The sequence below is a fragment of the Idiotropiscis lumnitzeri genome, chromosome 5, assembly GCF_059441095.1.
Source record: "Idiotropiscis lumnitzeri isolate Australia: NSW breed Sydney's pygmy pipehorse chromosome 5, RoL_Ilum_1.0, whole genome shotgun sequence".
In the NCBI taxonomy this organism is placed as follows: Eukaryota; Metazoa; Chordata; class Actinopteri; order Syngnathiformes; family Syngnathidae; genus Idiotropiscis; species Idiotropiscis lumnitzeri.
Window position 1 is genome coordinate 6,011,011 of NC_142395.1, and position 10,131 is coordinate 6,021,141.

The 10,131-nt window shown below is 41.5% G+C and overlaps 2 protein-coding genes across 3 annotated transcripts in view; one reads left to right on the plus strand and one right to left on the minus strand.

Annotated features, from left to right (window-relative positions):
• The window catches only part of LOC148336709 (uncharacterized), a 63,133-nt gene extending 61,282 nt beyond the window's left edge, over positions 1-1,851 (plus strand). For both annotated transcript variants that reach the window (XM_088295366.1, XM_088295367.1), the window contains exon 29: positions 880-1,851. In XM_088295366.1, coding sequence (XP_088151492.1) covers positions 880-1,038 — 159 coding nt within the window. In that variant the 3' untranslated portion in view covers positions 1,039-1,851. The remainder of the gene's footprint in view (positions 1-879) is intronic.
• Positions 1,852-3,283: 1,432 nt separating this feature from the next.
• LOC148336710 (tubulin alpha-1C chain-like) lies at positions 3,284-7,417 on the minus strand. Its single transcript, XM_088295370.1, has 5 exons — positions 7,297-7,417; positions 5,496-5,520; positions 4,889-5,111; positions 4,543-4,691; positions 3,284-4,464 (listed from the first exon to the last, which is right to left on the minus strand). The coding sequence occupies exons 2-5, from the start codon at positions 5,496-5,498 to the stop codon at positions 3,487-3,489; spliced, it is 1,353 nt and encodes a 450-aa protein (XP_088151496.1). The 5' UTR covers positions 5,499-5,520; positions 7,297-7,417; the 3' UTR covers positions 3,284-3,486.
• Between the last annotated feature and the right edge of the window lie 2,714 nt (positions 7,418-10,131).

Consider the following 10,131-nt stretch of genomic DNA (forward strand, 5'->3'; position numbering starts at 1 on the left):
GGGAGCGGGAAGTCTGGGCTTCCCTGCTGAAGCTGCTGCCTCCGCGACCCGACCCCGGATAAGCGGCGGACAATGTATGGTGTTGGTGCACTTATGGAATGTTTTTTAAATGTATTAGGTCAATTATATGCCTACGGTAATACTCAAAATTAGGCAGCGGGCCTGCCGTGCCTTCTGCTGTCCATTACATTTTGTTTATTTTTTTTTCCCCATTTCTTTTTTTTTTTTTTTCCAATTCCATGCTGTGATCTCTACATTCCGACACCTTGACTACCTAGCTGACAGACATTGTAAAGGTCTATCTCCAATTCACATAACAGATCTGCAGTGCTGTTAGTATCATTAATTTCTGTTTGAATTGAATGTTTTTGCTCTCTTTGTTATTTCATGTATGTAAAGTGCTTCGTTACAGCTGCAGCTGTTGTGAAATGCGCTATGGAAATAAAGTTCTATTGTGTTGTAATTACTATGGCGTTAGATTTATGCCACAATTACGTAAGCGTAATGTGAAATATCGCATACAAAAATGAGTTTCGCATGTATGTAATGTGTAATATCGCGTACAAATACATTAGCGTAATGTCAAATGCTTCTCTCCTCTCTACGCGTACAAAACTCAGATTTACGCTTACGATGCAGGCGTGCTAACTGTGCAACAATTATTAACCAATCAGGAGTCGTACACTCGGGCTAATTCTGATTGGCTGTTTACTGTCCAATCGCATTTTACAACAGGACGACGTCCGGTGTCAGTACTGGATGTGGACGGGGTCCTTCGGTAGCCTTCGCGTCTGCTGATGACGTCACGCATTATTATATACTTATGTATCCACCAGGTAAGATTTCGGTGTCTGATTTGAATGCCCCTTGTGCTTCTAGGTGAAAGGTGGGATGGTGGCATGCAGACGTTGGTTCAGAGGAAGAAGTCTGTACTTTTCCCGGTTGCTGACGAGCCGTGCACGCTCACGTTACTTCTTCCTTGCTTACTTGGTCACAATTCACGTGCTTGTTCTAATGTGCCTTACTGGGGCCTTATGAAAAGGTAACTGACAGGTTGGACGTTGGGCCAAAGGTTTAAATGAACAGCTGACTAGCTAATATTTTATTTGTATATTGCACACTTGCATTCACAGGCTTTATAAAACACTGGCACTGTCAGCTTGCTGGGATGTTCATCCTTGGAGAGTCTGTTGTCTTTTTTTTGTTGACAGTTTTAGTTATAGTTGAACAAATTTCAAGGTGTGATTCACGTATCTGTAAATGTGGTATACCACACAAAGCCTTAAGAGTGATGATAATCACTATATCCAGAACAGTTTGAAAATATGAGGCGAAGCCATCAGTTATGTTCATCACGACAGGAGCGTGAGTTCCTTGTAAACAATGTCAGTCACTCTTCTTGTGGTTGTTTCCTAAATACAAATGTTGGTACAATTTCTCCTGCTTGTCTAATAGATTGCACATAATCCTTATGCTGACTAAATCTATGCACTGTAACCGCACCTAGGTTGTCATCTCAATGACAGAAGCACGAAATCCGAACCGTGAGATCAGTAGGATGCTTCATTTCAATTCTTGTATTGTAATTGAAGAGCAAAGCAAAAAAAAAAAAATGTTGAGTTTGTTTTTTCTATTTATGGACACCACTGGTATATTATTCTGTTCAATCTCTTCTGCCTTTTTTTAATGCATACATGAATTTCCATCATCTTACATGAGAATATTTCCTCAAGTGAGAATGTCATTGAGAGAAAATATTTCGACAAAACAATGTTGAGTTACAATGAGCTTGTATATTTATTTGAATAAAAAGAAATGACGGTTCAGATTATACTTTGTGCGTAGAATTGCAGCAATCTGATTTGATAATGTCACAATGGCCTCATGCTCCGTATACAAAGATGTGATGAGTGAACAGAACCTATTTATGAGAGATTAGACTACTGAAAAATGTGCAGTTAGTTCCTCTGTTTTCAAGAGTTTGTGATACTGTTGGCCTTGACATGAAGGCTCCACTTGGTGCAATACGGTGTTTCATTGAACTATTTTCAAATCATCTCTAAAGATATGAATAAAGCCAGTTGATTTTCTTTATTCTCTTGGTTTGTGACTGATTGCTTCGAACGGTTTGATTTGGACGAGACCCTGATGTTAAATTTTTCATGCACAAATCATAATCTACATCTGACTTTTTGGGGGGGCTTTGTTCATGTAGAAATGACTAACTTTTGAATCACTGTCCCAGAAAGGGTTAAAATATATTTATATGGACGACCATCATCCTTGAAATAACGCATTTTTCCTCAAAGCTGCCGGTTTCTCTACAGTATAACAAATTTTCACACTCATACCAATTAGTATTCAGATTTGTTTAAATCAACAGAGGTGCAAAACTACAGGGACAAAGACCGTTTCTATACTTAGTACGTGATACATTGATGTGACATGGGAATTAGTCATTTATGGCGAATACCTCAATTCTCCGGGTTTTATAGTACTTGGACCATTATTAACTGTAAACCAAACCATAATTTGTATTACCTGGATGTAAGTGGGCCATTACAGCCTCACCTTGACTTTTCACTTGTTTGGGACTTCACTTTTGCCATTGGTGAGTAAAAATCAATCTGGGTTCTTTCGGACAAAGATTTTCATGGTACGCCATCAAACTCATGTGTCACAGAAAATATTAATACCTAAATGATCTTTTTTCCACAAAGCTGGTAAAACTAGCAAAAAGTCCTAACTTGTTCTGTTGTGTGAGTGACAACAGGTGTCTATGCTAGTTTGTTCCTTCTTCTGCCATCCAAAGGAAGAGCATTTAATTGTTCTGCCCATCCATTATCCAAGCTGCTTCTCATGAGGTTCGCTGGCGTTGCAGCAGTCTTCGGGCAGTAGGTGGGGTACACGCTGAATTGGTTGCCAACCAGTTGCAGGGCACACAAATTCCAAACAGGAAGGCCAGATCCCAAAATCAAACACTGCACTTCTGTACTGTGAAGCGGTCGTTCATCGTGTCGCTACTTTTTTTTTTTTTTAACTATTTAAATTGGGATAATTTCCTGCGGCACCCTATACCCATTGAAACTTTTTCATACAGTTTCTCCAAGGACAGATGGGTGGACTGGGAGCAAAAGTTGGCTTGAGGGTGTACACATTCCTGTTGGGAAGCACTCTGCATCCACCTGTTAATTGAAACCGTCATTTGAGGTCCTAGAAGTTGTCGTAACCTCTCGAGGAGAACGCCCTGAATACAATGACTTGGATGAATGACAATATACAGTTAACAAGGTTGGTAATATTTAATTGGCAATTTTGTTCAAACTGCTTCACTGATTTGAAAACACAGAATGGAAAAAAAGGTAGTTGACTTTTAGAGTGATACAACTCATTTTGTGGTTTGAACAATCAAACTAGTCAGCAAATACATTAAGGATCACAGAGCAATCAAGCATTGCTTTCTACATTGAGGTTCTTTTGTACCTCTTAATATTCCTCGCCTTCCTCTCCCTGATCATCAACCGAATCTGCCCCTACCTCCTCGTAGTCCTTCTCCAGTGCCGCCATGTCCTCTCTGGCCTCAGAGAACTCCCCCTCCTCCATACCCTCCCCCACATACCAGTGAACAAAAGCGCGCTTGGCATACATCAGATCAAACTTGTGGTCGAGTCGTGCCCATGCCTCTGCAACAGCTGTTGTGTTGCTCAGCATGCACACCGCTCTCTGAACTTTGGCCAGGTCTCCACCAGGTACCACAGTGGGTGGCTGGTAGTTGATGCCCACCTTAAAACCTGTGGGACACCAATCCACAAACTGGATGGTGCGCTTGGTTTTGATTGTGGCAATGGCAGCATTTACATCTTTGGGCACCACATCGCCGCGGTACAAAAGGCAACACGCCATGTACTTGCCATGACGAGGGTCACACTTCACCATCTGGTTGGCTGGCTCAAAGCAGGCGTTGGTTATATCAGCTACAGTTAATTGCTCATGGTAAGCCTTCTCAGCAGAGATGATGGGGGCATAGGTAGCCAGGGGGAAGTGGATACGGGGATACGGTACCAAGTTGGTTTGAAACTCTGCTAGATCGACATTGAGGGCGCCGTCAAAACGAAGGGAAGCCGTGATAGAGGAAGTGATCTGACTGATCAGTCTGTTCAGATTGGTGTATGTAGGACGCTCCATGTCCAGGTTTCTGCGGCAGATATCGTAAATGGCCTCATTATCCACCATGAAGGCACAGTCGGAGTGCTCTAAGGTGGTGTGTGTAGTCAGGATGGAGTTGTACGGCTCTACTACAGCCGTGGACACCTGAGGTGCTGGATAGATGGAAAACTCCAGCTTGGATTTCTTGCCATAGTCCACAGACAGACGTTCCATCAACAGTGAGGTGAACCCAGAGCCGGTGCCACCGCCAAAGCTGTGGAACACCAGAAATCCCTGAAGGCCAGTGCACTGGTCAGCCTGGTGAAATGGAGGAAAATATATTGGAGATCACGTTTGTCTTTGTAACTACGAGTCAGTGGTCACGTCAGTGCTCACCAGTTTACGTATTCTGTCCAGCACTAGGTCAATGATCTCTTTGCCGATGGTGTAATGACCACGGGCGTAGTTGTTTGCTGCGTCCTCCTTGCCAGTGATTAACTGTTCAGGGTGGAATAGCTGTCGATAGGTTCCTGTGCGCACCTCGTCTAAAGAAAAGAAACCAGCTTTACTTTGGTTAAAGTTAGGTGTAACAGAAACTCTTTGAAAGTGGCCTAATGAGGAGCGCAGTCAACCACTGGCGGAGCCTAGAAGGAGGGCTGAAGGTTTTTTTTGGGGTGGTTGGGTAGCTGAAATTGAAAGAGTTCATATTTAATTGCAGTAGTTCCGAATTGAGCAAGTTTACCGATGACTGTGGGCTCCAGGTCCACAAAGACAGCTCTGGGGACGTGCTTTCCGGCTCCGGTCTCACTGAAGAAAGTGTTGAAGGAATCGTCCCCACCTCCGATCGTCTTGTCACTGGGCATCTGTCCATCCGGCTGGATTCCATGTTCCAGGCAGTAAAGCTCCCAGCAGGCATTGCCAATCTGGACGCCAGCCTGTCCGACATGCACCGAGATACACTCACGCTGCAGAAAGGGAAAAAATAATCCAAGAGAATAATGGCGAATTAATGGTAATGTCTGGTGAAGATGTTTTGACAACAAAAATATGGGGAAAGAATCGTCTTGTTTCCAAGAATTATTTTATCTTATAATATTGTCCTATTTTGCCAGACTCCAGACAAAATAAAATGTTCGTTATTTTCATGTATATAAGTTTGTTTTTGTTAATTCCTTATTATCCTCCTCAATGTGTATGGTAAGTATATAACTTGTCGAACTGATTAAATTCCTTAGCTAAATTTCTAATGCAAAGTTTCCAGAACGTTGCTGCTCCAGCACCTTTTTATTCTTGTTTCAGAAATATGTTTTTAGAAATAAATAAAATGCTCCAGGGGAAATCACACTCACCATATTTCCTAAAGGAGAGGGGTATCTGAAAGAAGAAGCAACAGTTTAGACAGGTGAGAACCATGTGATTGAACTCATTTGTTTATAAAGTGGCACCCTGACAACTCCTGGAGTGGATGTGCGGCGGAAGAAAAGCATGTTCAACCTCTGCACTGTGAGGCGGACGTGCCAACCAGTCGACCACCGTGCCACCCCTATTGATATTTATCTTTCCTATTTATTGTGAGTAATTATCAACATGATCAGTATCTTCACATAAATGAATATTAATGAGACTAATAAACTGGTAGCCCACATAGTCAGCAGTTAGCTACTGTGTGTGTGTGCATGAGGGGGTGGGGGTGTGTGTGTGTGTGTGTGTGTGCGTGCGTGTGTAAACCTTGTAGGTTGAAGTCTTCAAATTGTCGGCAGCTGAGTTCAATCTTTGTAATCGCATTTAAGATGCTCTAGGACCCCACCACATCGCCAGATTGTCTACTCTCTACATGAAGTTTGAAGCCATCCAACATTTTGATTATCGAGCTTGCCATTGAATATACCTGTGGCGGGCTATGCATTTCACGCATAGGCCTTCAGTGAAGTTCTACTTAGCCCAACTTGAAAAAAATTCAATCACCTTGGCTCACGACAGAGCTTCTTTTGAAAGGTCCTTCCGTCCTCAAAATGGCCTTGCAAATATATCTAAAATCATATCCACACATTTCCCTCCTTCGGCTGTCGTGGGTTAAAAAAGCAAGAATATATTCTAGATTTTCGAACGGTCGGCAGTTACAAGTCACAACTGTTTGGTGTGTAGTAGGGCTGGGCGATATGACCAAAAATAAATATTGCGATGAATTAAGCAATTTTACCTCGATAACGATAAATGCACGATATATTTCCGCCAGTGGACCAAACTCAAAATAAATGCAGGAAATGCATATTAACTGTTATTTTTATTGACCAACTGGTACACATTACTTTCAATGAAAAATAAATGTGCAAAAATCATTTGTATAAACATTTCAAATAGCTTGCTTTGCATGACTTGAACAATGTCACAAAGAACAGGAGAAAAGGAAAAATCAAAATCTTTTCTGCAAATAGATTGTGCCAAGGTGATGTAATGCCATGTGCAAAGGTCTAGATTTGTGTGAAGGTTTCTTGTAAACATAAATAATGCCATGTGCAAATGAGCTAGTGTGGCTGGCAAATAAAATGCTAAATAAAATGGGAAAAAAGGTCTATGCAAACAAACAAGTGTGCATCATCGGGAAAATGTGCCTTCTCGAGTACTCTGGTGCGCAGTCGCCACTTGTCGTCTAAGTAATGCACAGTCAGGCTCAATCAGGGATCCATGTTGCGACTCAACCACAAGTCGGATGTGGATCAAAATGCTTGACATGTCTAAACTCCCGTCCCGATGTTGTCCATATTGGGAAGTACAGTTTGCGACAAATATTACTTTCATGAGGCGTTTAAATCCTGCGCGCTCCACTGTAACTATTGGAGCTATATCTTTAGCTCTGTGCTAGGATATCGCGTCCACCTCTTAGACTTTCTCTCGTATGGTGTCGACTCCGTTATGGGCTGTAGTCACTGGTCGAACCTTGCTTCTCCCTTTGAACTTTCAGCACAGCATGGTAGTCTTGTGGGTGGTGAAAAAGAAAAGGTTGGACGCGCTGTTTTGGGTGCTTACGACGCACTTTGCAGTTCGTGGTCTTTTGCTCAAGCATCGTCTTTATGGAATCCAAAACATTTCCAAACGACATTTGTCCATTTTCTTTTCGGGACAAGCGCAACAGGAACAACTTCAACTAACCTTACTTAGTCTTCAGTCGAGTCAGCTGCTTCTTGATTTGAATCGCCAGCTATGATCGTGTTGTCTTGCTTTTTTTTGTTCAGCTGAGTGGAGTCACGTGACTACAGCCGCTGTCGCCGTCTTAAAGGGGCATGAACATAGCCGCAGACAGAAAATACTTTTTTTTTTAAATACTTTTTTTTTAAACACCGAATTTACCGACATGGGCAAAATGATGTCGGGCATTGAATTAAATTTCGGTAACGGTAAATTTCGGTTTATCGCCCAGCCCTAGTGTGTGGATTCCACATTGGGTTGCTCCCTCAGAGCTGAATATCAATCACAAGACGCGTTCATCACCTTCAAAGTATAGTTGGCGAGAAGGCCGTATTGTCATCAACTCGTGATCTGATTGGCTATTGCAACTGTGTATCCACTCTTAAATTCTTGACAAACAGCACAAACGCCCGCACTTTTGCTTCCGAAGGCCTTCAATGATATCTACGAGGCAACACAAGATAGCGAAACTCTTAATTGGATAAAAACTTTCACCTGAAAATATAACACTCGGATAGATATATGACATGAATATGAAGAATAGACCCTGTCAGAGCTCCACTCCATCACCGTTACACTGGTCATTTAAATAAAGTTTTTTGATCACTACCCACCATCCCGTTTCTGCATTTGGGTCCTCTTCTCGCCCCCACGAACCCGGGCAGATTGGTGTTCTTACGTTCAAAGAATAAAATGTTTACAGCTATATGGAATGTTATTCTTACAGTCAGTTACCTTTAGTTGATTTAAATCTTATGATACGTGGTCGACAAACTAAAACACTTCTGGTTACTAAGATATGTCTAAAACGAAACATCTTATTGGAAACACTGATTAAATAAATGTACGTCCATATTCAACAAACGACCAGATTCAACAAACAGAATAGAGATTATGGGGCTTAGAGAAAGTAGTGTAATGCCCGTCCCAATGACCAAGGATGCACACAGCCGTTAATGCAATTATGTTCGTTTTGATAAGCCACACGACAGCAAATAAAAGGCATTTACACAGGAGCTGCTGATGACCACAACTCACGCTCACATGCTCCACATTCAAAACTGCCCGAGTCAATCTTCCCTAACATGGCTCGTCCCCTTTCAATGACGTCACACACTACTCAACTGACACAGTCCTCACATACACAAAACAACGAACAGATATTACAGTATTTTGATGTCTTCTAATAAAAAATTTTTATATTAAGCGTGTTTTCAATTGTAAATTTTTCAGGTATTTGGCGAAGTAAAGGAAATCATTTTGCGAGGTAATAAAGCTTTAACTTTTTGTAGTGGACTAACCCAATATTTGTTACATTATTTTGATTCATTTTAAATTAGTGTATAATTTACATGAAAATTTACATGGAATTTTCAATTTATATAATGGTTGAGTCACTGTTCAATATAAAATCAACTAAAATGTGCAATAGATTGTGGTTGAGATGGTTGTTGCGAGTGTGGTGACAAGCTTGTGTGGCGCTTGGGTGCGGTGTGCGCATGCATGAGGAAGAGGGCAGTAGAGCGAGGAAATAAGGGAGAAGTGACACCCCCTGTCTTCCTGTGGCGTGCCTTTGAGCTTCAGGGCTCCCCCTATCGAAAACGTGCGATGGCCGCGATCCCAGAGGCAACTCCGGCCTTGGAAAGGGATCTCCCCTGCGTCCATAGAAATATGTTTTCTAACAATATTATTTAAGGTTTAGGTTCAGTAACAGGTGTATTTTTCTGAGGTTAAGCCTTTTATCTTCTTGTATTTATTTTAAATCAGCGTCAAAATAAGTTTGGGGGAGACACAAATGCTTCTCCGATTACGTTGTTGACCAGTTTAATGATTAAATGTATATACTGTAAGAGCAGTATTCGAACACTTAATTAGTACTGTGGTTTCAACTCTAGGACGAAAATGTTGGTTACATAATTTATTACATAGTCATAAAGGTAAGCAAATAAAGCATGTTGTTTCTAGCGATGGGATTAATTTATCTCCAAGTTTTTACGTAAGTATTCAAACCCATGATTTAGGGAAAGACAAGCGACAAAGCCCAAGCGTTCACCGACATAATTCACCATATTCTAGTAACAATAAAATGGATCTTACCGATAACCAACTCCGAGGATCACACCGTGACTGTTAATACGTGATGTGATTTGATTTACTTTGTAAAAGAGGAGGAACCACTCTTATAGACACGCGCTGACTTTGCACAAAGAAGTTGTACGCTCACTCGTCTGTTGGATTGAAAACGTTCGAGCCTTGAGGAAAGATGCCTTAAAAGAGAAGAAACGTCATGAAGGCTCCGCGTAAACGTGACGTCATCGGACATTCGCGAACGAGATATACGAGACTAACGGCGCGCGACGCATGTCTACAGTCATGTTTATCGCGTCAATTATATAACGTCGTCATAATGGGATGTAGGTATTTAGAAACAAACGTAAAGCAATTAACACTTGCACCGCTGGATCAAAAGAATCAATGAACGATTATTTATGTATTCATTATTCTTAACAAGTATTCGTCACTATTCGTTAATACTTATTTGTATCCAATATTCTGCCTGAAATTATGTATCGACGGCCGTGTCTCGTTTTTTAAATTCATGTAACTCTTTCAAACAACCAAATAGGCCTATAATTATTATGATGCACATTGTGCGACACCACTGACAACAACCACAATAAAACCGTTTCAGTTAAGCAATATTCTTGGGATTCCTGGTGTGAATTTCTCTATTGAGGTCGTGCCAAAGCATCTCAAAGGAACTGCCACAATCCGACGCACACCTAAGCCCCCCAGGTT

What these genes read in the sequence shown, in the direction of transcription:
- LOC148336710 (XM_088295370.1), bottom strand. An exon ending in CCTGGAGCCCACAGTCATCG is followed by an intron (nt 4,692 to 4,888) that starts GTAAACTTGCTC and finishes TCTTTTCTTTAG; the next exon opens with ACGAGGTGCGCACAGGAACC. An exon ending in TGGACAGAATACGTAAACTG is followed by an intron (nt 4,465 to 4,542) that starts GTGAGCACTGAC and finishes CCATTTCACCAG; the next exon opens with GCTGACCAGTGCACTGGCCT.